Source organism: Alternaria arborescens (genome assembly GCF_004154835.1).
Source record: "Alternaria arborescens strain FERA 675 chromosome Unknown contig_11, whole genome shotgun sequence".
NCBI classification, from domain to species: Eukaryota; Fungi; Ascomycota; class Dothideomycetes; order Pleosporales; family Pleosporaceae; genus Alternaria; species Alternaria arborescens.
In genome coordinates, this window is record NW_021167866.1 from 622,393 (window position 1) to 646,383 (window position 23,991).

Here is a 23,991-nt window from a genome sequence, read left to right on the forward strand (position 1 = left end):
CCGCCTCTTCACAGCTCTCACGTAGCTCCTCTCTACTGTCGGTCAAGGCTATCGCGATGAACTCGATCAAACGGCAGAAACAGCGCAAGGTGCTGCTGATGGGCAAGAGCGGGGCTGGCAAGTCGTCGATGAGAAGCATCGTGTTTAGCAACTATGTCGCCAAAGACGTCCGTAGGCTGGGCGCGACAATCGACGTCGAGCACAGCAATATCAAGTTCATGGGAAACCTGATGCTCAATCTCTGGGACTGTGGAGGGTGAGCCCACCATACGTGAGACGACAAGATGCCTCGAACTAACTTTTCGCAGTCAAGACGGTTTCGTCGAGAACTATCTCAACCAATCTAGGAACCACGTCTTCGGCTCCGTCGCTGTCCTCATCTTCGTCTTCGACATCGAATCACGCGAATTCGCAGCCGATGTTGTCTCTTACTCCAACATCATACGTGCCCTCCATGAGTGCAGTCCCGGCGCCAAGGTCTTCTGCCTCATACACAAGATGGATCTTGTGCAAGCCCGCCTTCGCCAAGCCATGTTCGACGAACGCGCCGAGTACATCCGCGAGGCTAGTGAAGGCTTCAAAGACACTGTCGAGTTCTTTGCGACCAGTATCTGGGATCAGAGCTTATACAAGGCTTGGACAAAGATCATCTACTATCTGATCCCCAACGCTGGCACCATCGAGGCGCTGCTGGAACAGCTGGCAGAGGTCATCGATGCGAGAGAACTCATTCTGTATGAGCGGACGACATGTCTCACTGTTGCCCATGTCACAAGACAGACCGAAGAATCAAATCCCTTCACAGATCGTTTCGAGCGCATTTCAAGCATCCTCAAGACACACAAGCAGAGCATGGCGTACGTACAAATCCCCTACACTCATCTCACCTGTGAGAATCCCAGACTAACCAGCCGCCTCCCATAGAAAACACACAAATATCCCCGCCGGTAGCGCAAACTTTGCAGAAATGCAAATCAAAACCGGTCGCTTCATGTTCTTCATCACACGCCTGACCGAAAACACAAATCTCGCAGTCGCCATCCCACCTTCCGAACAAGTATTCAACGCTGCCCGTGTGAACATCTTCCAGGTGCGACCCAAGTTTGCCGAACTCGATATCGCAGCGAAACCAAGACCTCCTATCCAGCAGGCCTTCGCCGGGAGTGCTGACACAAGCGATAGTACAGATAAAGGGAAGCAGAAGGAGGTAGGATATGCCTCCGGAATTTAGACGACGCCTGGGCACAAGAAAGATAATGACAAGGTTAAAAAACTGAAAGACAGCTTTACACCAAGCTTGGAAGATGCAGACGAGAGACACGATGAGGAAACATTGGATCAGATCATCAAGGCGAAGACATTCTTACAGACTTATCACAGTCCTGGTCCGTTGGGGAACATGGGAATGGATTCAGCACTTGCAAAAGAAAGGACCGAGCCAGGTACTCCGCAGTCGGACGAGCAATCTGTAACAGCAGGGGTTGGGCTCAGTAACTCATCATTGGAGATGCAGCCTGCAAGTTCGTCTCTCGGCCCCGCTCCTCAGCAGGCGCACGATAGTGATTCAGCAACGTTTCCTACAGAGACGTGAAGCTCAACGCTGGGACGGGCGCACAAGCTGAGGCTGAACCAACTAGTACAAACTCTGACTAGGGATATTGTGCTAGTAGATATAGCCCGCATCGCGACCGGCTACGAAGATGCGCTGAAATACCAATTCTTAAGAGCTTCATCCATTCACATGTGTCTTCGTCAACAAAAAAAAGCTCACACTGGTCCCTGTCATATACATGATCATAATAGGCACACCGTATACGATGCTTTGCATTGGAAACGCTTACACAGGCGTCTCAAACAACTAGATAGCTCGATTTATACTAGCTCACTAGAGCGATCACGCGCAAGTCTCGATCTTTGTTGCCTTGCTGACAACCCATGCCGCAGATCCAAGAAATACACAAGAACGCACTCCAAGGCAGAACTGTTGGCGCACATGCAAGGATTGGGTCGAGCCAAGCGAGAATGCGGGGAAACAACCTCCTCTTCGTCTCGTCTTGATCACGCAAAGCCTTCGACGAAGTGGAGATGTTAAGACGGCTTCGCTTTCTTGATTAAACTTTGGAATCATCGGCGCCAGAAAAGAGACCGTATGTTGTACTAGTACAGAATTTCACATGCGATAGAACACGGCCGCAGTACGCACCGGTCAAAAGCATTTGCTGGGTGGGCTGATCGCTCATCTACCAGGCTTTCGGAATCTGCTCGACGTGCATGCATATGCCATGAGTGTTGTGTTGCATTGCACCATCCCGTCATGTCAGATCCTTCTTATCGCTCCAGCTGGAGCGTGATGCGCAGCTTGGCCGTTATACCAAGAACGATCTGCTGAGAAAAGCCAAGCCAGACACGTAATATATGGCTTGTTTGCGAAAGAGATGGTGTGTAGGTGTGTACAAGGCATGCTGCGACTGTGCCTGTGGTGCTTCGCCTTTTCTCCGGCCTGAGAGGTATCGAAATCTACAAATTCTATTATTGTTGTTATCACTACTACGCTAGCTGGTCTAGAGGCCACGATGCTCAACAACGACAGTTGGCTTGAACAAGCGCCGAAGATGCGCCTGATTATTTTATCCGGATTCCTCACGGATCGCAACATCGGCATCAGCCTCGCATCGCTGGCTTCACCACCTCAAGAAATCCAAGGCGTGAAACAATGGTCAAAGCTAGGCCAAGCCACCACCCAAGAAAGAGGTCTTACCATGCTGCAGCCACCGAAGTCACCCAACATTGAGCCTTGATGCGGTGATTATTGACCCTGGTCTACCGCTTCATAGCGCTATTGGCTGGCTACCATGTACCGCGTGATCGTCTTGAGCGGTTTTGTGTATGAATGGTATGAGCTGCATGGATGAGCAATGGTATTGGCATCAACCCAAGACGGGGAAACTCCAGCTCTTGGAATCGATGGAGGCAAGCCCTGGCAACATGGGAATATAAGCATGCGATGTCGCTTGAGGTTCTTGCTAGAGTTGTTTTCAACCTCTTCATCCATATTCCTGTCTCTTGCTAGAGGCTTGTGAAGTGATCTTCGCCTAGCCTTGGGTAACCCAGGCTTAGACATCAAGCTCTATTGTACACGTCTAGTTTCCTGTCTTGGCCATGTCGGAGCCTGACAAGGAGATCAAGATCGAGTAAGCTACCATCATGTCTTGTAGTGCAATGAGATAGGACGTAATGTACAATTCGAAATGTACTGACAATGTTTGTTTCAGACCAGCGGTGGTGGATGAGCACCACGAGCGCAAAGCCTCCATCTTCGATGATGAGCAGAAGCGTAAAGAGAGCGTCGCTCGTCTCACTGCTAATTTCGAGGGAGAGTAAGTGTTACCATAACGAACTGCCTGATCGCTATTCATCTGAACACCCTATACTGACAAGTCCAGAATCAAAAACCCACTCGTTGACATTTCGCGCGAGCAACTTCTAGCCAACGTCCACGACTTCGCCACAGAACACCAATTGACTAATGTCGAACCGCTCCTTGTCAAAGGCGCCCTTCTTGCGCAGTCGCCCGCCCTCTTCGAGGAACTCGAAGAACTAGACGAAGCAGACCGTACGGCTGTCCGTGAGGAGATTACGCATCGATTCAAGTTACCGCGGACACTCTACTTTACCATCATCCTCAACTCCATCGCAGCTGCTATCCAGGGCTGGGACCAAACGGGATCTAATGGGGCTAATTTGACTTTTGGTCAGGCCTTGGGCATCCCAGATTCTGGCCCTGCGTGTGAGGCGGCGGGAACGTGTGAGAAGAATGGATGGATTATTGGGTTCGTAAATGCTTGTCCTTATATAGCTATCGCTGGTATGTATAGGAATTTTGACATGCTTGTTTGGCATACACTGACTTTGCATTTTCACTCCTGCAGTTTTCTGTGCCTGGATCTCTGGTAAGTTGCCGTCGCATTTCTACCTTCTCTTGCTGATGTATGTAGATCCGGTGAACGAACTCTGCGGCAGGCGTGGTACCATCTTCATCGCTGCCATCTTCTCACTTTTGGCACCCTTCGGTATGGGTCTGAGCCAGACGTGGGGTCAGCTTGCTGTGTGTCGCGTACTCCTTGGAGTCGGTATGGGACTCAAGGAAGTTACTGTGCCTGTTTTCTCGGCGGAAAACGTACCAGCTAGTGTACGTGGTGGACTCGTCATGTCGTGGCAGATATGGTGAGAAATGTCCCTGTACCAACTGCATGTGAGACATACACTGACTTCGCACACGCACAACAGGACAGCCTTCGGAATCTTCCTAGGGACGGTCGCTAATCTAGTTGTTATGGTGAGTAATTGTGAGTCTACGTGTTGCGGTTACTGATGGAATATAGAATACTGGGGCAATTTCCTGGCGTCTGCAGTTTGGATCTGCTTTTATTCCTGCTGTACCTCTCTGCATTGGCATCTGGTTCGTACCCGAAAGTCCTCGGTGGCTCATGAAAAAGCGCAAATACGCCAAAGCGTATCGCTCCTTCCTCCGACTACGGAATACTCCTCTACAAGCTGCACGTGACCTCTACTACACCCACTGCTTGTTGGAGCAGGAAGAGGTCTTGATCCGTGAAGCTGGGATTAACCCCAAATCAAATTTCTTCACACGCTTCGTAGAGTTGTTCACTATTCCGCGCGTTCGTCGAGCGACGCAAGCTTCTGGTATTGTTATGATAGGGCAGCAGGTAAGCAAGTGGAGAAGAGCTTATACCAGAGATGGTAGCTGACAAAGATAGATGTGCGGTATCAACATCATCGCATTCTACAGCTCAACAATCTTCGCGGAGGGAGGAGCCACGAACAAGGAAGCTCTCATTGCGTCGTTTGGCTTCGGTCTTGTCAACTTCACTTTCGCGTGGCCTGCTGTCTGGACAATCGATACTTTCGGTCGCCGCGGACTGCTCCTGTTCACATTTCCGAATATGTTCTGGACGCTTCTCGTAGCTGGGATGTGCTACTACATCCCCAAGGATAGTGACGCGCATCTGGGCTTGATCGCCTTCTTCGTGTATCTCTTTGGTGCCTTCTACTCTCCTGGAATGGGACCAGTACCTTTCACATACTCAGCCGAGGTATTCCCGCTCTCCCATCGTGAAGTGGGAATGTCGTGGGCTGTGGCTACGAACAACTTCTGGGTACGTAACGAGGATTTACGAACTGCATGGTAGGACCCATACTGATTTGGTACACCAAAATCTAGGCAGCGGTCCTGTCGCTTACACTTCCTCGTATGCTCAAAGTTATGAAGCCTCAGGGAGTATTCGGCTTCTACGCCGGTATGAACGTTGTCGCTCTCATCATGATGTGAGTCGATATCCAACCCATTTTGCAAAACAGAGTACATCTGACAGACGACCAGCTTCTTGTGGTTACCTGAGACTAAACAACGAACACTCGAAGAGCTCGACTATGTCTTTGGTGTTCCCACGCGTACGCACATGAAATACCAGGCCGGTCAGAATCTACCTTGGTGGTTCAAGACGTACGTCCTCCGGCAAAAGGGTCTCTCCAAGCCTCAGCTGTATAAATTTGGCGATCGACGACCCCCTGTGAGCGTGACGGCGCAGATGAGCTACGCTTGGAATACGTACATTCTTCGCAAGAAGGGTCTGGCTAAGCCAGATGCCTATGTCAAGGCGTCGCCTCGCGGCGAGAAGCAGGTGTAGGTGGCTGTTGCTTAGAAGGTAGTGAGGGCTTTCGTAGGCTGGCGGTCGTGGTGGCATCAGATCTTGTCGTTCGTTAGTTTGATACCCTCGTGCTGGTTGTGGTCAGCGTTGTAGTTTGTCCCTGATACAACAATACACAAAGGAGTGAAGTGGAGCGTGTCGTCGGTATCCCCACTACTGAAAACACGCCAATCGTCATGCAGCCCCACAAAAACGCGCTGCTCAAGCGCGCCTGGATACTAGTGCCATCTGCTGTGACTTTCACATGCACTTGAGAAGCATGCAAACGGCTATCCGGGATGCGACGGCAAACGTCAAGGGCTGCCCTAACAGCGACTGCCTCGGCAGCTTGCCTCGACATGCAGGGAGCTAGCCACCAGCCAATGCACTGTACCCCCCAGCTCAGCCATGGCAGCAGTCGCTGTGAGGATGGGCTGATAGTCAGCAATCCTATAGCGCCAGGATCGTGAGACTCTGCGGATATACTGTCTTTCTTTTCTGTCCTTTGATTGAAGCTGACGATACCTTACCCCTTGGCTTTGTCGCCGGATCCGCTTCTCTCCGCCATCTTCCCCGCATCTCAGGCACGCCCTTATACAGCCTCTGCGCCGCCGCCGCCGCCGCCGCCGCCTCGCCAACACTTTCCCGTCCTTGTCGCAGCATAGCACCGAGACTGCCTCAAGATTGTCCAAGATGCCAGTCTTTGATCTGAAGAAGAACCTCGTCTTCGTAATGGCACCCGTGCAGCCCTTAAAAGATGCGCATCAGCTAATGCGAAAGAGCAGTATGGCGCATATCACCGCGAGCCAACAAACGTCGCCATCCACATAGCATGCGTGCCTGTCCTGCTTGCGACAGGCATTCTCTTCGTACGTTGCCTATTCTTTCCTCGCTGACCACTACTCACCTCTCAGGGCACAAACACACCCACCCTCCCCATCCGCCAACACCCCCTCCTACCCCGCCTCAACCTCCCCTTGAACCTAGGCACAATCGCTGCAGCTACCTACTCAACTCTCTACCTCCTTCTCTCTCCCAACCTCGCTGGCGTGACCGTCACCCCCATAATCCTCGCCTTCGCATCGCTCTCCAACCGCCTCACGCAGCGCTACAACAAGACCAAAGTCAACAGCATTGCCGTCGCCGTCCACGTCGTAAGCTGGATACTTCAATTCGTTGGACATGGCAAGTTTGAAGGGCGCAAACCCGCACTGCTAGACAATTTGGTCCAGGCCCTGTTCCTGGCGCCCTTGTTCGTGTGGTATGAAGTGCTGTTCAAGATGGGCTTCTACAAAGGGTTGAAGAGGGAGGTAGAGCTTGGTGTTGAGGCCGAGATTGCAAAGTTGAAGGCAAAAAAGGCGGACAAGGGTAAGGGGATCGCACTCGACGATTCTGCGGACGCTATGGATGATGTTGTGGACGCTGTCCTTGATGAGGAAAAAGAGGGCAGTGATGAAATATAGATGTGTGATGTGAACCCATGGTTCTGAGATACTTAGAGGATACCAAGGGAGTGCCAAATTATCGCATAACATACCAATCTTCTTCATCAGTCCCTTCGTCTTTTGGTCACACGCCAAGTGCTGTATATTTCTTGATACAAACACATACTATGCCACAGCCTCAGTCTGCCCAGTGTCTCATACGCTCGCTCGCCTAGCTTCCTTCACTCAAAAGCTATCTTGAGAATGCTCTCGCGCTTCAGGACAGCAATAAGATCCTGTAGTGAAGATAATTAGCACATGTCATGTTCAGAAACACGTTAGTCTGTACCCAACTGGAAGAGAACCTTACCTTGAAAGGATCCTCATCTGACTCATCCACAGACGGCATCGTAGTTTCTTGGGCTACCTCTTGTACATTGCTTGCACATATGAGGATTGCTCCTCCTCCTCCTCCTCCTCCTTCTTCTTCTTCTTCTTCTTTTTCTTCTTCTTCTTCTTCTTTCTCGTCGACTTCGATCTTGAACTTTCCTAGCTCAAAGGCGCGCTTTGCCGTGTTATAGTTGACAAATAGGCGGAAGCGGTGATCGCCGACCTCGGGCCAGCATGTGAATGAGAAAGAAGTGGACTTCACGAAGCTGAAGATATGATCTCGAGCTGCGTTGAGGGAAGGGAATTTCGTCGGCTAGGGGGACACTAGCACAAGAAGGCGTTGCACGTCGAACTCGATGGCTTCTATGTTGGCGCATCAGTATAGTTCAGAGGGTTCGACGGTAGATCGGCCTACTCTTCATTGTGCCAAACCTTTCAATTGGCGCCTTTGATGTAGTAGCAGCCTTTTCGAGTTTGCGCTGTGGTTGACGCCATCCTTTACCGGGTATATTCATGTCAAACCTGCCTGCTTCGAAAGCATGCCTGGCCGTATTGAAGTTGACATAGGCTCGGAACTTCTTCTCTTCCACACCTTCGAATTGCTCATACACGAACCGGGACCATCGTGCAACCCTGTCGACGTGAAGAACGGCATGCTGCACACTGAGGAAGCTTGACGGCCAATAAGACACTAAGGGGAGCAGGCGTTCAATGTCGGCTTCGACAGCGGCTAGACCATGTACGTGTCAGTATCAGAAAACAAGGAGAGGATCAGGCATACATACTCCTTAAAGCTCTTGGATCAGCTAACTCGACCTTTAGATAGAACTCCCCCTGCCCGAAAGCTTTGGCAGCTACTATGAAGCAGGCCCTATCTTTCACATACTCCATTTCGTCCTCTGTCATGTGCTTGCTAGTTATGTACTTGAGGTCAGCTTTCTCGCAGGTAACATCAACATATGCTTTTGCTTCCTCGATATCATAGAAGTGTGTGGGATAGGTGTGGATAATAGCTTCTGCTTTGGCGGCGGCTAAGAAGACGACCCCTGGGAGTATTAATGGAACACTTTTTGTACGTGTGAGAAGGAGCGTTGGAACCTTTGAGATGCTCGTTCTTCAGCATGGTGAGGTTTTTGCACGTTTTGGTTTGGTGTTGTCTTGTGAACGGCAGGTTGAAGTGCGAGCTGCAACAGATTCAGGTGTTGATGAGAAAGATTAGAAGGACGACGAGATTCTTGAAGTATGATGCATTCTGATTTCAAACGACTCCAATCTTACAAACGCGCGCGTAGCTCAGCCCAAGGTACCAAGACGGATATGTTGCGCAGCCATTTGCCCCAACGAGCGAAGGCTTCCGATACAAACAGACAAGTCGAAAGCCCACTGACGTCCCGCAACTCCGGTGCCAATTAGACTCCTCGTGAACGACGTATCTGAGCCCCAGCCAAGACTGCTCTGCATATGTACATTTGCGAGGCCATGCATGTACAACAATGCACCCCCAGCTGCGTGCTCCATCAGAATATCGTAACGAAAACTTTTGTAGTAGTACAATTTAGGCATCTCTCATATCTGCCCTTTACTCCTCTTCGTCACTCTCGTCATCATCCATCTTATACAAGAAGTACTGTACAAACACACCAGCATCCAACAACAACGTGCCAAAGCTGCCCAATAACCAGCTCATGTTGACCGCAATGTACTTGCCATACTCAGCACGTCCCTCTCCATCCTGGCAGACATGACCCCCACACTTGGGCTTGTAGACCAGGATGCTCAACACATATGTCAAGTTACCTAAGCAAGCAAACAGGAAGAATAGCATGCTGATGCCCTCGGTAGACTTGCGGCGGTAGTTAAGCAGGAGCTGTGGGACACGAGAGCCAAGGTAGAGTGCGGCGCAAACGTAGCCGGAGATCTGGCCCCAAAGGTTGAAGTGCAGTGTTGATTCGGGTGACGAGTCCTGGTCATCTGGCTGATTGGGAGCGGTGGAGTTCCGGGCACTGAGATACCAACCGAAGACGCCGGCCGCGCATACAAGAACGATGGTACCAAGATTGAAGATGATTGTTTGCAGGCTGGACTGGGCCGGCTGAGGTTTGGCTGCGACCGCGCCATTCTGGTGTGCAATAGTAGAGTCATCGTGGAGCGGTGTGGCAGGCGAAAGGTGCGTGCCGTCAATAGAGAGGTATCGTTCGCGGAATGAGCCTTGTGAGTGGCTTGAGCCGCGTCTGTCGATGTCTGATATGCGCGGTCTCTGTACCTCGATCCCATTGCCGTTGCCGTTTGTATAGGGTGAGCCACTCGACTGCGGCCTACGGTGGGGAAGAAGCGGTGACTGCTCGCTAGCTTCACTATCCTCATCGGATTCATCCATCGGTTTCTTAAAATCATCACGCAACGTAAAGCCCTTGTAGTAGAAGCACTGCAGCAATAGCACGATGTCGGCTAGCGTATAGTACACCGCCAAGATGGTCATCGTTGGCAGCACACCCTGCAGTACTGCACCTATGATGTTGAAGAAGTCCCCGAGAAGCCATATCACAATGAAGACTACCGAAAGGCCCTCTGCTGAGCTTCTCTTCCAGTTCTCAATTATCTGAGGTGAAAAAACCACTGTATGCGGGTCAGCTCCGGCTTGCCGAGGTAACAATCATGTCAAAACAATACGGCGCAAGCGCGTCGCACAACGTATAGCTGTGCAGGAAGACGGAAAGTACATACCTATCCAGCATGCGATGCTGATGGAGCCAAATATCTGGCTGATGGCATCAATGTCCAATCGCAAGCCCTGCGATGGAGGAAACATCTTCGCTATGACGTAACACACCTATTCCCTAGCTCTTTCTCAGTCGCAAAAGCTCGCGGGTAACTCCAGAAACCCAAAGAAGCTACTTCAAAACACTTGCGATAGTGTTATTGATGAGAGCCAGCTACAAGCTTGCAGCTCCCTTCCCTGACGATGGGTTCCGGTGCGAATGTGCGGGAGCTGAACAAAGAAAGGCTGGCTATAGCTTCTCAGGTATGCAAGCGGCTCCGGGCCCAGCCACGTACTTATATAAAGGATGTTTGTCGAAGGAGGTTGGAGAAGGTGTTTACTGAGTGGTCTCAGATGAAAGCAACGAATATGAGATGGAATCTAGAACACAATTGCTTGGATGACTGACATGTGGAAAATCTCGGGTGAGTACGTAATCTGGGGTTACAGGGATCAGCTTCTGCAGGAACCAGAACACGAGCAAGAGCCGCAGGACTTAAGCGAGCTGCGAACGTGCGCCGCACGCGATGATCTAAGCAGTGCCATGCTTTGATAATATCTTTTCTACAATTATGATCGTTAAGCCTTTATACGTCTATTCTGATGTTGAGATAGCTTTGTATGGTTAAGATGCATTCCATCCAACTAACCAGTTCCCTCCCAGAATGCAGCCGCGCCCGCAAGATCATCAACGTTCAACAGGTCGACACCCTCGTCCCAAAGAATCCGCCATACCGCGTTCCTCGTGCCAATAGGATAGTCTGGCTGATTCCAGTACCTAGCCATGATTCCCTTCTCATGGGCCATGTCAAGTTGGCCCCTCAAAGTCTCTAGCTGCGTATCGTTGAACTCACGCTTACGCACTTCACCAAAGGATGATGCAAAATTGGTAGATGCAATCGGGGACTCGTTGGCTGTGAGATCTTGGTACTTGGAATCGTTGAGCTCCGCAAGTGGCGCATCAAAGAATACGTCACGCGGAGACGATGCGAGGACGTCAGAAAGTTGGGTGTTTCCAGTTCCAATGACGGTGACGGGGTTCTTGCGCAGAGTCGTGCCATCGTAGGTAGTCAGCCAGTCGCCGCTTCGTAGAGGTTCCAAGGCTTCGAGAACAGCAGGCCAGGTCTCGTCAGCAGCAGTCTTCAGGTCAATAAAGAAGTAAAGAGTCTGTCCGCTGGAGGTGTCGAATACGCCATTCTGCTCGCCAGGCTGCACAAATCGAGTGCTTGGGTTTTGGCGATGCAGAGTGTCAAGGATCGGCTCCAGATATAGAGACTGGAGAGTGCGCTTGTCTGTCAAGGCAGCGGGTTCATGACCGACCTTTAACGAATGAGCCGAGATTTCAACTGGATGCTATCGCAACGTATAAGGATCGAAATTACTTACATATAGTGTGCCGTTCAGTAGCCACACATCGGCTTCTGTTGATATGGCACCTTGACTTAATCCCGAGTAGAAGGGAACATCACGCCAGTAGTCGTTGTGGCTATGGAACGGCTTCGGGATGATCTCCCTGGTAAAATCGGTTGGATATGTGTATTTTTCACTCTTGTCGGTGTTTTCAAGAATGTTCTTCAGTGGCGTCTGCTGTCCGTATGGTGCTGCGCTGCAGAGCCCGGCGAGACTAGCGGTAAGAGCGAAGGGACGCATAGTGACAGCGACGCGACACAAACAACGTAGGGCGCGCAGACAATACAAATGAACAATGCGGATGCTTTGTAGAATGAAGCGCAAAACCTTGAAAGCGATTGATGGGGACCAGCTGGTGGTTGATGAATGTTTGGATTGAAGCTTGTCAACGATGTCACAGGTGGAGATACCCGTGAACATCCGGCCAATCCGGGTAAGTCACTCGGCCCGTGCCTGTATGACTTGCTTCTGGAGGTTCCCTCGCATGGCGACACGTGCGGAGAGAAAAATGATACCTGCCTTTTTCTCTTCTCGTGAGCCTTCATTAGGGGCAGGATGTCGAACTTTTGCGATATCGGCTCGGTTGCTATGTGGTTGAAGCTCTTGTTGGGCATCACGCACTAGCCTGTTTTCTGGGAGCTGCTGCTTGTAACATCGCTGGGATACCACCTGCGTTTCGCAGTCAGTGTCAATGCTACTTGGGTTGATTCCGTGTTTGCTACGGCTCGTTGAATGCCCAAGATATTAGTGATAGACACGTTGGCAAAAACGTTGCGTAGTAGTCCATGGGCACCTAGGTAGGTCCAAGGGTCGTGCTGGAAGTGGAAACACGTTCGTGCATGCAAGGAAGAATCATGTGCATGACAGACGCAAGCATTCTCTCTTATTATCCTAGTCGAATGTTCTAATACGATATGGACTTGTATTAGAGTCTTTGGAGATTTGGTCGTGCAGTGCAAACGCGATGTATTTGGCTGACAACACAAGCAGTGGAATGGGAGGCTCTCTGACAGGTTACCTACTACGCGCTCTTTTGTAGTAAACAAGAGTAGTACACAGCTGTTTACAAATACATCCTCATGATGTGAATCTTACTCGCATGCCCCTGGACCCACACTCCATTACCACAACTTGAAGTCCATTCGGTCCTTCAACCCTACCCGCATCTTCCTTCCAAGATCCAAGCTTCACACCATCCATTCCCCTGGTCCTCGTCGGAGTTATAGCGGCTTTTCTTTCCGTGTCACGGGTCCTTGGAAGAGATCTTGCACGATGTTAGTGCATTTTATAGAACGAGGGTCTTCGGTGGGGTCCACAGACGTGATTGGGCGGATGCGAGAGCCGTTTCAGATGCATTAGCCGCTGCAACCACGGTGAACTGTAGCCAAGTGAATGTGGTAGATCTTGTCGGCGTCTGCACCTACAGACCGCGCTACAAAAGTAACTAACGTCGTGGCTGGTATAGTAAAGGCGGTAGTCGGTGTGATTGAATCGTAGGTGCTGCCTAGGTACGTAAAGTTGCGCCGAGCAACAGTCCACGCGTCGAAATGGCTGCGGACGCGACACGAATGAAAACAGGTTTGTTCCATAGTACCGAGGTAGCCATCAACACCCAAACATTTGCCATTTCATTAGTTAAGTTAACAAGATGCGAACAGATGTTGAACATTCACACGGGTGGAACAACTAAGTATGGTGATGATGATCTCCTGATAGAGAAGTTGAATTGATTGAGATGAGCAGGATGTCGCTAGATCCATCCAACACCGTATCGTGCATGCCATTGGCGAAAGCCAGATGTAAATTCCCAAACGCCACGCCTCCCGCTCTCATAGACAAAGAAATAGATCGTAATATGATCTCTGACAATGCATCGCTAATACAGATAGCGTCGCAGACGCTCGAATAGATAGTTGTGTATGACAATCAGGATGATTGTTATGAGCTAGTGGAGCTGACTGAGTCGGATGATGAAGCGCCGCTTCGTCGGCGTGCCGAGTCTGTAGCAGTGCTAAGCTGGCGCTTGGTGTGTTCGTGCATGATCCTGATAAAGGTTAGTTAATGTTGCGAGTCATGGTTAAGTATAGTAACATACCTTTGGTAGTCGGACATGGCTCGCTCAGGGTCGTTGAGGTCAAAGTTGTTGGCAAAGTTGTGTTGAGCACTCATAGGCTCTGAGAAGCCGTCTCCGGAGACGTAGACTTGCTGGCGGGACTCGGGCATGGCAGACATTGTTGATGAAGTTTGGTATGAAGATGTAGTGAAGTAGAGATAGTTTGAAGCTTAAGTAAGATAAGATGTGTACGGAGGGGGTACTGGAGATCGAGGATTTGTATGTGAATCGATGAGCAGGCTGATTGTGATGCGTTCTAGAGAATCAGCAAGCGGGGTGCGAACTATATACCCTCCTTCCGTCTCACAACGCACGCACAACACAGGCGGGCGGAACGACATGTCCCCCATCATGACCGCGCATGGCAAAAGATCGGCCCATGACTGTCGGGTCAAAGAAGTGATCCACCCTGGCCAGCGCGCTAGTGGGCCGCCATCTTCGAGGCTTACAATCACAGATCTACAGGGTCCTTCCCCATCTAGCTCTAGCAGGTATCTGCACCAATGATGAGACGCCGATACAGACATCCCCGTTTTGAGCGGGTCAAGTACCTACGGATCACGACGTTGCTTATGATGTCGGCAATGACGGCCACCCTGGAAAGCTGTTTAGGGGTCTTGTCTGGCAATAAGGCTGGCTGGCCATTCACAGCCCACGACAGCCGTACCGCGTTTGTTGAGTGGTGTAGCCGATTGAGGGTCAGGCGGTACACGGCTGCACCTGCGCAATGTCCTTGTTGAAAGCCACCGAGCGGCAATTTCGAATTTCCCATGTTGCATACTTGCTATTTCTCCCATGGTAGAGTCATCATATTCGGGGTGCCCGTATGAAGCTGTGCTGCCTCGCCCAGACTCCATGACGCAGCAGCTATGTCAAAAGTCGAACGGCACGGCTGTCTGCGCGCTTCGTGGAGCACAGAGTCCCCCAGCGACGTCAGACACCGCCATGGCTCAACTTCGAAACCCGCATGCCACAAGAGATATGCGGCCCAGCAGAATGAAAGATCCTCCCAGCTCCAGCGCCCCAAAGTTTCCGTGCGCCAAAGAACGTCATCTTGTCCAAGTTCGGCAAAGATAAGCCCGGGAATCCTGCATGGCTATGTATAAGCGGGCCTAGCGCCTCTTTCGCAAAAGCAGGGTCTCGCGCTACCGCACACCCGTTGCGTTCATAGCCTCCACTGTAACCGCTCCCGGGCAACATACTCTGGCTGGACTTCGTCACTTCTGACGTTTGTCCGTGTTGGCTTCCTTTCAGCCTCAGACATCGTCATGCAGGGTCTTCGCGCTCCGCCGTGGTCACAAAAGACGCAGGTACCGTTGTGATGACGATGTCGTCTGACCACGCCCTCTACGCTGCAGCCTAGGGCGTATCCAAACCGACAGCCTCAGCCTGTCTCACGAGGCTGGAACCCTCTGGACTTGGCCGTATATTCTGGAACGCATCTCAAGGGAGATCCACGCCCTCGCTGTAAATCACACAGGCTAGATGTCTAGGCCTGTGATCATCACCCTATCCTCCAATGGAATTCGTGCAATTAATCTAAAGAATTTGGACAGAATTTGGACAGAATTTGTGTCCCACAGCAAGAGATCTTCATGCTGCATAATCTGCCTGTCAAATCAAAAGCTACTGCCTCTTTGACAGCATCGAGTCGAATATCCCAACCTCCTTGCGAAACACTCCTTCGATCGCTTCTCCAAATCCCCGATGCCGCTACCCTACGTCTAGACCACTCGTGCTGAACGCACATCTCCAAATCCTCAATCTCATCGCTGGGATTCTGCTCAACCTCGCCGTATATCGCAAGTTCGTGTCAGGATCGAGATGGACCACTTCGACCGCTCTAGTCCCTTTCCAACCGTGCTTGCGGAACGTCATGCCAACCCGCAGATCTTCATCCCCATTGACGGTTTTGGTCACCCCACACCACGTCCTTCCCACCAAGGCAGCTCCCCGTCTAAAGGGCCCCGTTAGTCTGTTCGCTACGTTCTTGCGACGATGCAGGGGGCTACGGCTGTTTGCGCTTTTGTGGGTTATGATGTTACTCGTCGAGTCGAGGTCTGCATCAGCGATGAATGCTAACCCTCCAGTGGAACTGTCCCGAGGAGCCATGTCAATCCGGAACGTGTGCCGAGTCCATCGCCATCGGCATCGGCACTGACTGACTGACTGACGTTTCGAGTGGAGTTTGACGTTTTCTAAGTCGGATGCACGCGACTGACGCAAGAGGCCCTACCCACGTCACTCACAGAGCAACTACCACATTGCGAAAGTGCTCCAGATTCGTCCAATATTGCCTACAACTGTTCGAGACCCTTACCGATCAATACAGCGCTGACCACCTTCTCGCTGCCCACATATGATGTCATGTCGCTTATTTCATTGAAAACGGTGGCAGGAAAACTGTTCTCGAAATAGATCGTCATCGAAAACGATCGACAAACACACCACCACATTTGACTGCCCCAGCAGACGTTCGTCATCAGGCGAGCTATCCGTTTCGCCTGAGCATCTTTAACGATGCGGACCCAAGTATGACATAGCTGCTCAGCTTTGAGGATAGGAAAGCCACTCAGACATGACATAATCGCACTTCTGCTGGATGCAGGATTCGTGAGCCAGGTGTAGCACGCCGATGCACCTAGCATCCTTCCGCAGGGGAGACTGCAAGCCACCAATTTGTTTTGCGCAACGCAAAGGTGGGTTTGCGCAAGCGTACATGAGTGCTGATGACGCGCAGCGAGGAAATCCGAAGAACAATATGCGACAAGGTTACGACCTGAGACGCTGCTTCACAGCTCAGTTCAACGACAATCGATGCACCAGATCTCGGTCATCGCAGTTGCATCAGTCTCATTACTCCCTGAGCGTCAAAGACCAGATACGGACTACGTACCATGGTGATAATTTGCGTAGAGACATTGCCGTACACACATCCTCACAATATCACAGAACGACTCGAGACAGCCAATCTTCTGGTACAATACCTTTATGTTGGCGTACCTTCCAGCGCCTGCGCCTTTAGCCCGCGATCTCTTCGGTTCTAGCATTCGCTCTTCCTGATGAAACGCCTCGTCTCAACATCTCGTTGACAAAAGCCAGCCATCGACGTACCGCCGCTTGCCTCAATGAACCACAATACACAACACATCCTTTCTCAAGCTGGTTATACATGGATACCTAGTATACAGAGGTTGAGAAGCCAGCATCTTGGTAACATTGTAATGCGTAGGCCACAGTACAATGCGCATGCAATCTTGATCGAGACACCTGAGCCCCCTCGTTGTTAAAGAAGGCACCCTTGGTGATGTTGATAAAGGTACATGGACCCGTTATTCCTATAAACATAGTGCGAACCTTGCAGTGTGCTCTGTTTCTGCCTTCCGCCTTTCATCAAGCAACTACAAGCTTGTTTCCCTTCTTCTTCTTCATCATCTCAAGCATCTCATCGTTCCACTTGCTCACTTCCTCTATCGCCTTCTTTGGCTCCATCTTGTGCATCAGCAAATAGCCTTGGACCTCCGCAGGCGAGAAGATTTTCTCGGGTAAGGCATCAGCAAAATGCTGTGCTATCTCCCCGAGCTTGCCTAGCTCGAGGGTGGCGGCAACGGATTTCCTGGGAAGGCAGATACCGAGGAGTTCGTGGGTTCCGAATGCATTTGCGGGTATTCCATTATCCATAGCGATTTCGGTCTCAGCGGTAATCTCAGATATGGCGGTGTCGGCGTTGAACATGCGCATGTACACGTCGCGGATCTGATCGCGCGTGGCGAGTGTGAAGCCGATCTAGAGATCAACGCGACCCGGTCGGGTTAAAGCGTCATCCAGCTTGTCTGGTGTATTGGTAGTCATGATGAGCACATGACCCTCATGGGAAGCGGCACCATCGATGACATTGAGCAGTCCACTTAGACTTATGGAGCCCAAACTTCCTCTTGAGACTTCTGTTGAAACTGGCTTATCCGTTGCTTCTGAAAGTGACTTTTCGGCTACGTTCGCCACTGCCTTATGCGCAGACTTTTTTGGAGATTCTGGAAGTGCGGGGTCCTTTACTGGCTCCTCCTGCTTCGCAAACCGGGTGAAGAGACTGAAGGGCAACCTAACTAGTATCAGAGGCCACGCAAGAATACTATGAGCTTTCGATGGTGTAATACCTGGCTTGTCCTGTGTTCCAATCTTGTGTGCCTCAAGAACAACTGTGGTATCATCGGTAGCTAGAACGGGAGATGCAAGACCCTCACGCCGAATACCCGCAGCGTCGATGTCTTCAAGGAGAAGGAAACATCGACGAGGAAGTTCGTTGAGTAAGGAACTCAGCTCGGACTCGGTGATGCCGTCGTTGAGAGAGAGGCAGTACACATCCAGACCGAATATGCCAGCTAGAGCAAAAGAAAGCGATGTTTTCCCTGTTCCTGGTGGCCCATGGAAGAGATAGCCACGGCGATGAGGGATGCCACGTGCGGCATACCAACGCGCCGTGGCAGGGTTGAGATACTCGTTGATATCCGCAACGATCCTACCTTTCTATTGCTGGTCTAGAGCTACCGTGCTAAGTGGCCGTGACGAGCGCCTAGACTGACGTCTCCAGTACCGCTCCCCGCGACCGTTTTGATTTGGAGCTTGATAAATCGATGTAGTTGTACTTGCCTTGTTAAGACTCCACCTTTTGACGTAGATAAGCAGTTGCTTAATAGGCTCAGTTCCCCTCCCCCTGCAGCACAGTACAACCTGCTTATCGTAACTGTCTCTCCGTCCACGGGTCTGCTCCTTCTTGACACGCGCAAAACTAAACCATCGACCCTGGTGATAAAAGTTGTAGTCATCGAAACTGGGCTGATATACTGGTGGTATGTTGCCCGCCCACTTCACATTATTGAAAATTCCATATTCATCCAATCCGTCGTCACTATCATCTGCGTCTTCGATTCCGCGAACGTGGCGGGTAGCTGCAGTCAGACGTCTACTAGATGTCGTCAGGTGCTGCACCGCTATCCAGCTCATGACGTGGTCGTACAGGATATCGGATTTGTCAATAACGACGGACGACGTGTAGTAGACGGTGAAATAGTCGTAAGCTCGGCCGTAAGTAAAGATGGCTCCGTGATACAGGCCAAAGAGGACAAGCCATCCCGTGACAAAGACGCCGATGTCGAAACCCAGATAGCGGAATGTTAGTTGAGCGATTGTGCTGTAGCCTGGAACAAACATCTCTAGTACTGTTGATGGCACGCTTGTGCTGGTTGCATTGTTGTTTGTAGAGTTGAATTCGGATATAATAGCCTGGAGGCGGGAGAAATCCATCTCGTAGTTCGACTGTGGGGGTCCGCCGCCGTATTTTGGTAGGCGTTTTGGAAAGAAAGAGAGAGTAACGAAGCCTGTCTGTGGATTTATAGTAGACGCTGTTCGGAATCCGAACATATTCAGGGAAACAGTAACGCAAGATGATCACTGTGTTGTACGTGTCGTCGATAAGGAATATGATACAGAAGGAACAGACCAATTGATTGGACGCTTGCCATTTACAGGAGGGCTTGTACTTGAAAGAAAAGGACAGCTCATCTGTAGAGGGTGATTGATGCAATTCATAAAGATGCTGTCACAGATGCATATTCAACCGTAGACTCGCCACAACCCCACCACACTTTACATGTCGAAGAGCATATCAGACCTGGTTTAGTACTTCATGTACACAAGACACCGAGGCCATACACCGTTTGCGAGAATATTCACTTACAACGAGACGACGTGCCTCAATCGGACAGTGATCAATAAGTGAGCATTTCGGCAAATAGCAGGGGATATTGGAGCCTCGGGAACGAAGCTCTTCGATTGCAACATTGATGTGATCAGCTCACGTAAAGAGGAAGAACACTTGCGCCAAGCTCAACGACTCATAATCAAGAACGGAGTGCATGAGTATCGCCTACCGAAGATGTTGTTTGGTGTATGCTTCAAACGACGAGCAAGAGAACGCCAGCATAACAGGTCACAGCGGAACGATAACAACATGCTGAAGAAAGGTCGCAGACGAGTGTCAGTCCCAGGTTGAGGCAGCCTCTCCCCTCATTACCACCACATCACCAAGATCTCAGGAATCAAGATTCGATAAACTTCGGATCATCCATGGGTCGTAAGGTAGAAAGGCATAACGTTTACAACAAAGCAAAAAAACAGATTCAATGGTATCGTGCGCAAATCTACATCACTCCTTTGTTTCTAAGATCCACTTTCTTTCTTGTCCCTACGGGATACACAGAACTGTGATCTGGCGCAGCCTTCCTACAGCCTTTTCCCCAACAAACATCAACCAACACTTCAAGAAAAAACAAGATAGTACAGAAAGGTAAGAATCAGACAAAGAGAAAAATTGTTTCTGCCTTCGCCATAGCTACATGTCTTGAAAGTTGAGGTCAACACGCCCACCCCGCCCCCCGCTACGGGAGTACGGGGACGGGAATGGATACCTGGGAGCTAGGCAGCAAGGATGAAGTGTCTTTTCAGTTGTCGTCGTTTGCGGTCGTAGGAGAACGCCGATACGCATGCAAGAACCATGTGCTGAAGAATGCTTTGGGTGCTATCATCAAAGTCTCTTATTTGTTTCTTTTGGAAAGGAAAAGACTTAGTTGCGGCCGAAGTGACCACGGCGGTGCTTGTGTGCGTGTCGGCGGTAGTCGGCACCAACAGTGGTGGTAACGACAACCTCAACGATGGCAACCTCGTATACGACACCGTCCTTGGTGTAGGTAGAGGTAGAGACAGCCTCGTCACCCGTGACAGCATCAACGATGTCAGCAAGAGGAGTGACGGCAGGTGCGGCGGGGTAGTTGCCGTAGTCAGCGCTGGAGCTGGACTTGACCATGGTGGAAGGGCTCTCAACGTTGTAGACGGAGATACCACCAGCGCCCATGGAGCGAGCAGGGGCGTAGGACTGAGTGGGCACAGGGGCAACAGAGGACAGAGTAGGAGTGATGGGCTCCTCGTCGTCCTTGTCTCCTCCCTCAAGGGGTGCGGCATACTCGGGTCCGTATTGAACGGGGACGTTACCGCAGAGACCGTTGGAAGGACCGGCGCAGTCATCGACAGATAGGATCTTGGGCATGGACTGGATCTTGCAGGTGGCCTGCTCAGACTCAGTTTGGAGGGAACCGGAGAAGACTGGGCAGTCCTCAACGCGACCAGAGGGGTTGGTGCAGGTGGAGACGGCAGACTGGAGGGTGTCGATGTTCCATCCGTTGATGAAATCAGCGTGGTATCCGTAACCTATCTTGCGTTAGTTGTGAATCGACACAGAAATATTGGGTTTGCATACCAGTTGGGTCACCGTTGGACCACACGAACTGACCGGGGGAGTCCTTGAACTTGTAGGTGTTCCAGATAGTCTCGTAGAAGAGAGAGGGAACACGAGTGTCGAAGCCCTCAGGGCACGAGCCACCGTCAATCATGTTAGGGTAGGCCATGTGGCTCTTGTGGTCGTCGGCGGTCTTGTCCTTGCCGTTCCAGCACGAGGGGAACATGATCTCGGCACGGATACCGTTGGCGCAGTTCTCGTCCATGTAGTCCTTGGTGGGGAGGAAGTGGCGGTAGCGCGAGCCCTCGGGTGCCTTGTTGTAGTTGAGGCAGTTGAAGCCAATGGACTTCTGGCCGAGAGACAACTGGGTCATGTCGTCGGCGGTCCAGGCAGAGGTTGGCGGGTCAGGAACCGGGCCGGTGAAGTTACGGAGACGGGAGTCACCTGCGAGCATCTGGAAGCCCTCAGGGAAGGCCTTCAGGTCATCGCCGAGGAGGAGGTAGTATGCGAGCATACCACCAACCTGGGGGACGATCTCAGTCTTGCCACCCTCGTGGACAAAGTGGAGGGAGGGGGTCCAGTAGGCGGACTTGTCGTCGTCGAACTGGCACGAAGTGCACTCCGACTCACGGAGCATGTCATAGGTGGTCGTCTCAGCGAAGTCTGTCGGTTGTTAGTAAGCTGTAATCATCCGCAAACTTGCCCCTGATTCAGACACCCACATGCAGGTCATCGCATGAATGACTCGCATACAACTGGACAGGTCAGGGGCTCCTTGTTTTGAGGTGCCCTGACATGTCCAGAGAAGATGCTCGTCCACCATGCGCCTGGCGTGGGAGGTCAAATCAGAAGCGGACAGTCTTCACTTACTGCTTCCACCGTGGATGGTGTGGGCGTGGGAGGAAGCAGTTCCTTCGTCAACGATGGGGTCCAGACGTGCGAGGGCAGTGCGGTCGTGGCAGGGCATGCGCCAGAAAGCGTTGGCAGAGCCGGACAGCATAGCTGCCGCGGCGATGGATGCGACAGACTTCATGGTTGAGAGTGTAGTCGGCTTGGGTTGAGTGTAGAAGTGGTGGAGTACTCTTGCGATAAGGGTGACTTTTGAGACAAAAGGCGAATGCTTTTTCCACTATGTCGTCGGAATAGTATCGATGGCGTTTCCGTGTACGTTGACGAAGTGAATAACCTCAGCCTCCAGGATTCTCCCGAGCTTCAAGTTGGATAGACACAGAAATGAGTGTAGCGTTGTCGCGAAGACAACTAGATTGATGGATAGCGATTGTTGCTGGTGGTGCCAAAGGAGTGACAGAGCGAAAGAATGAACGCGGTAAAGGAAGGGAAAAGAAGGAGATGAGATACGGGAGAGATGGGGAAACGAGCGGTTATCACGCTTGATCAGTGCTAGAGGCTCTTTTTAGGGGAGATGAAGGAATGCTTTGGTTTAGCGAGGTGAAACCCTAGATTAGTCCATGGAGCATGGGATGCCCTGGGAGGCTGCTGCGATGCTCTCGTTGGACCGTGAGGCGCTGCGCACCGGCCGCTAGTCCAGAAATAGTAAGCTGAAACATGTCAGTAAGGGGATCCAGCACATGGATTTGAAGAGTGCCGGCGGGCAGCCTTGTGTGAGCCAAATGAATCGAGCACTTTGGAGCCGCATTCTGTGGAGGCGGCAATCACTCATGATGCTGGTGATCGTGAAGCACCCGCGCCGCTTCCGTCGTCGACGCCTCTGCTTCACCATCTCATGGCCTAATTGATCCACTCCACTCTCGCGCACCTTGCTCATCTGCGTATTCGGTAGGTCGTTGCACGTAACACCGGTCGGCGTGACACAATCAGGCCGGATCATCGCTTCCTATCGTCTTTGTTTGGTATAGGTAGTCTGGGTACCTGAATTGGCGGCAAACCGTGCGCCGTCGCAGCATCGCAATCTCCAGCCTAAGAGAGCTGCCACTCGCTGGCGGCCCCAAAATACTGCACTGACGGCGGCGACATCATGACGACCCACTGAAATGGCACATCGCAATCGCAATGCGGATGTCGGCAGAGGCGTCCATGTCATCGCGATCATTCAATGCCTCCGACTCCTTTTCTTTTCCGCGAGGGGTGGTTGATCTTTGGCCACCTGCTGTTCTACGGCTGTTTGCACCACGCCAAAACGACGCTTCCACTGCTCCCCCTTCTCTGCATAGTCGGTGAGCGGCTGCCTGCCTCCATTCGAGCGGGAACCCGGAGCAGATGAGATTGCGCCAAATACCTCCAAGCCGGCGCGGCAATAACGCGGCGAAGCGTAACGTCTTCTCGCCATCTCGCTACTCTGCTTGGTTGCTTGGTGGTGACTTGTCACGACACGGCGTCCTGCGCGCAGTCCAAAAGAATCCTCAGTTCCTCCTTGTGCGGCACAGCGGTCGCACGACCTTCTCCAGGACCCCTCTTCTCCCAGGAGCGCAAGTCGTGGTTGGGCGCAAGGCATAAGCGCCACGCCCCTCGCCTCGTGTGCTGTAATTCCCGCCCCGGCACCATACAGCCTATCGATAGCGGTTTTTCTGTTCCTGCAGTAGCGCTCACAAGGGCGTCATGTGTTGCCGCTGGCTAAACTGTCTCCCGCCAAATAATGGGCCGGCGCTATTCTTGCGCGCTCATACGCAGCTGATCCCTTCTCAGCCTCCTCGAGAAAGCATGATGGAACAGGAATAGTGCAGGAACGATATCTGTGCCTGCTATAGCCTAGGTCCAAGTCAGCAGGAGCTGAGCGCAGCGCCCACCCCCCGTCACGACGACATATCGCGGCTGGGTAAATGAGTACTCTCTAAGAAAAACCTGTCACTCGTCTCACACCCCTCCTATTCTCGCACACATAGTAATGCTTGAAGCACAGATCCCGGATGTCATTCTCAGGC

The 23,991-nt window shown here is 51.5% G+C and overlaps 10 protein-coding genes across 10 annotated transcripts; 3 read left to right on the plus strand and 7 right to left on the minus strand.

Annotated features, from left to right (window-relative positions):
- Positions 1–56: 56 nt before the first annotated feature.
- AA0111_g5658 (hypothetical protein) lies at positions 57–1,591 on the plus strand (the record flags this gene model as incomplete). Its single annotated transcript, XM_028651794.1, has 4 exons — positions 57–256; positions 309–857; positions 925–1,207; positions 1,265–1,591. The coding sequence occupies 4 exons, from the start codon at positions 57–59 to the stop codon at positions 1,589–1,591; spliced, it is 1,359 nt and encodes a 452-aa protein (XP_028506657.1).
- A 1,568-nt stretch (positions 1,592–3,159) lies between these two features.
- AA0111_g5659 (hypothetical protein) lies at positions 3,160–5,708 on the plus strand (the record flags this gene model as incomplete). The annotated part of the gene is made up of 10 exons (XM_028651795.1): positions 3,160–3,191; positions 3,273–3,377; positions 3,444–3,865; positions 3,930–3,950; positions 3,996–4,224; positions 4,288–4,336; positions 4,383–4,727; positions 4,779–5,177; positions 5,243–5,346; positions 5,402–5,708. The coding sequence occupies 10 exons, from the start codon at positions 3,160–3,162 to the stop codon at positions 5,706–5,708; spliced, it is 2,013 nt and encodes a 670-aa protein (XP_028506658.1).
- Positions 5,709–6,401: 693 nt separating this feature from the next.
- Positions 6,402–7,171, plus strand: AA0111_g5660 (hypothetical protein; the record flags this gene model as incomplete). Its single annotated transcript, XM_028651797.1, has 3 exons — positions 6,402–6,437; positions 6,494–6,577; positions 6,623–7,171. 3 exons carry the CDS (start codon positions 6,402–6,404, stop codon positions 7,169–7,171), a joined length of 669 nt encoding a protein of 222 aa, XP_028506669.1.
- A 203-nt stretch (positions 7,172–7,374) lies between these two features.
- On the minus strand, positions 7,375–8,645 carry AA0111_g5661 (hypothetical protein; the record flags this gene model as incomplete). Its single annotated transcript, XM_028651798.1, has 5 exons — positions 7,375–7,428; positions 7,503–7,807; positions 7,938–8,252; positions 8,308–8,568; positions 8,621–8,645. The coding sequence occupies 5 exons, from the start codon at positions 8,643–8,645 to the stop codon at positions 7,375–7,377; spliced, it is 960 nt and encodes a 319-aa protein (XP_028506668.1).
- A 456-nt stretch (positions 8,646–9,101) lies between these two features.
- On the minus strand, positions 9,102–10,331 carry AA0111_g5662 (hypothetical protein; the record flags this gene model as incomplete). Its single annotated transcript, XM_028651799.1, has 2 exons — positions 9,102–10,138; positions 10,247–10,331. The coding sequence occupies 2 exons, from the start codon at positions 10,329–10,331 to the stop codon at positions 9,102–9,104; spliced, it is 1,122 nt and encodes a 373-aa protein (XP_028506933.1).
- A 594-nt stretch (positions 10,332–10,925) lies between these two features.
- AA0111_g5663 (hypothetical protein) lies at positions 10,926–11,930 on the minus strand (the record flags this gene model as incomplete). The annotated part of the gene is made up of 2 exons (XM_028651800.1): positions 10,926–11,600; positions 11,667–11,930. 2 exons carry the CDS (start codon positions 11,928–11,930, stop codon positions 10,926–10,928), a joined length of 939 nt encoding a protein of 312 aa, XP_028506812.1.
- Positions 11,931–13,628: 1,698 nt separating this feature from the next.
- AA0111_g5664 (hypothetical protein) lies at positions 13,629–13,922 on the minus strand (the record flags this gene model as incomplete). The annotated part of the gene is made up of 2 exons (XM_028651801.1): positions 13,629–13,734; positions 13,786–13,922. The coding sequence occupies 2 exons, from the start codon at positions 13,920–13,922 to the stop codon at positions 13,629–13,631; spliced, it is 243 nt and encodes an 80-aa protein (XP_028506935.1).
- Positions 13,923–17,196: 3,274 nt separating this feature from the next.
- On the minus strand, positions 17,197–17,538 carry AA0111_g5665 (hypothetical protein; the record flags this gene model as incomplete). Its single annotated transcript, XM_028651802.1, has 1 exon — positions 17,197–17,538. The coding sequence occupies one exon, from the start codon at positions 17,536–17,538 to the stop codon at positions 17,197–17,199; it is 342 nt and encodes a 113-aa protein (XP_028506934.1).
- Positions 17,539–17,589: 51 nt separating this feature from the next.
- AA0111_g5666 (hypothetical protein) lies at positions 17,590–19,221 on the minus strand (the record flags this gene model as incomplete). Its single annotated transcript, XM_028651803.1, has 2 exons — positions 17,590–18,323; positions 18,384–19,221. 2 exons carry the CDS (start codon positions 19,219–19,221, stop codon positions 17,590–17,592), a joined length of 1,572 nt encoding a protein of 523 aa, XP_028506673.1.
- Positions 19,222–20,422: 1,201 nt separating this feature from the next.
- Positions 20,423–22,124, minus strand: AA0111_g5667 (hypothetical protein; the record flags this gene model as incomplete). Its single annotated transcript, XM_028651804.1, has 3 exons — positions 20,423–21,063; positions 21,113–21,754; positions 21,962–22,124. 3 exons carry the CDS (start codon positions 22,122–22,124, stop codon positions 20,423–20,425), a joined length of 1,446 nt encoding a protein of 481 aa, XP_028506936.1.
- Positions 22,125–23,991: the final 1,867 nt, after the last annotated feature.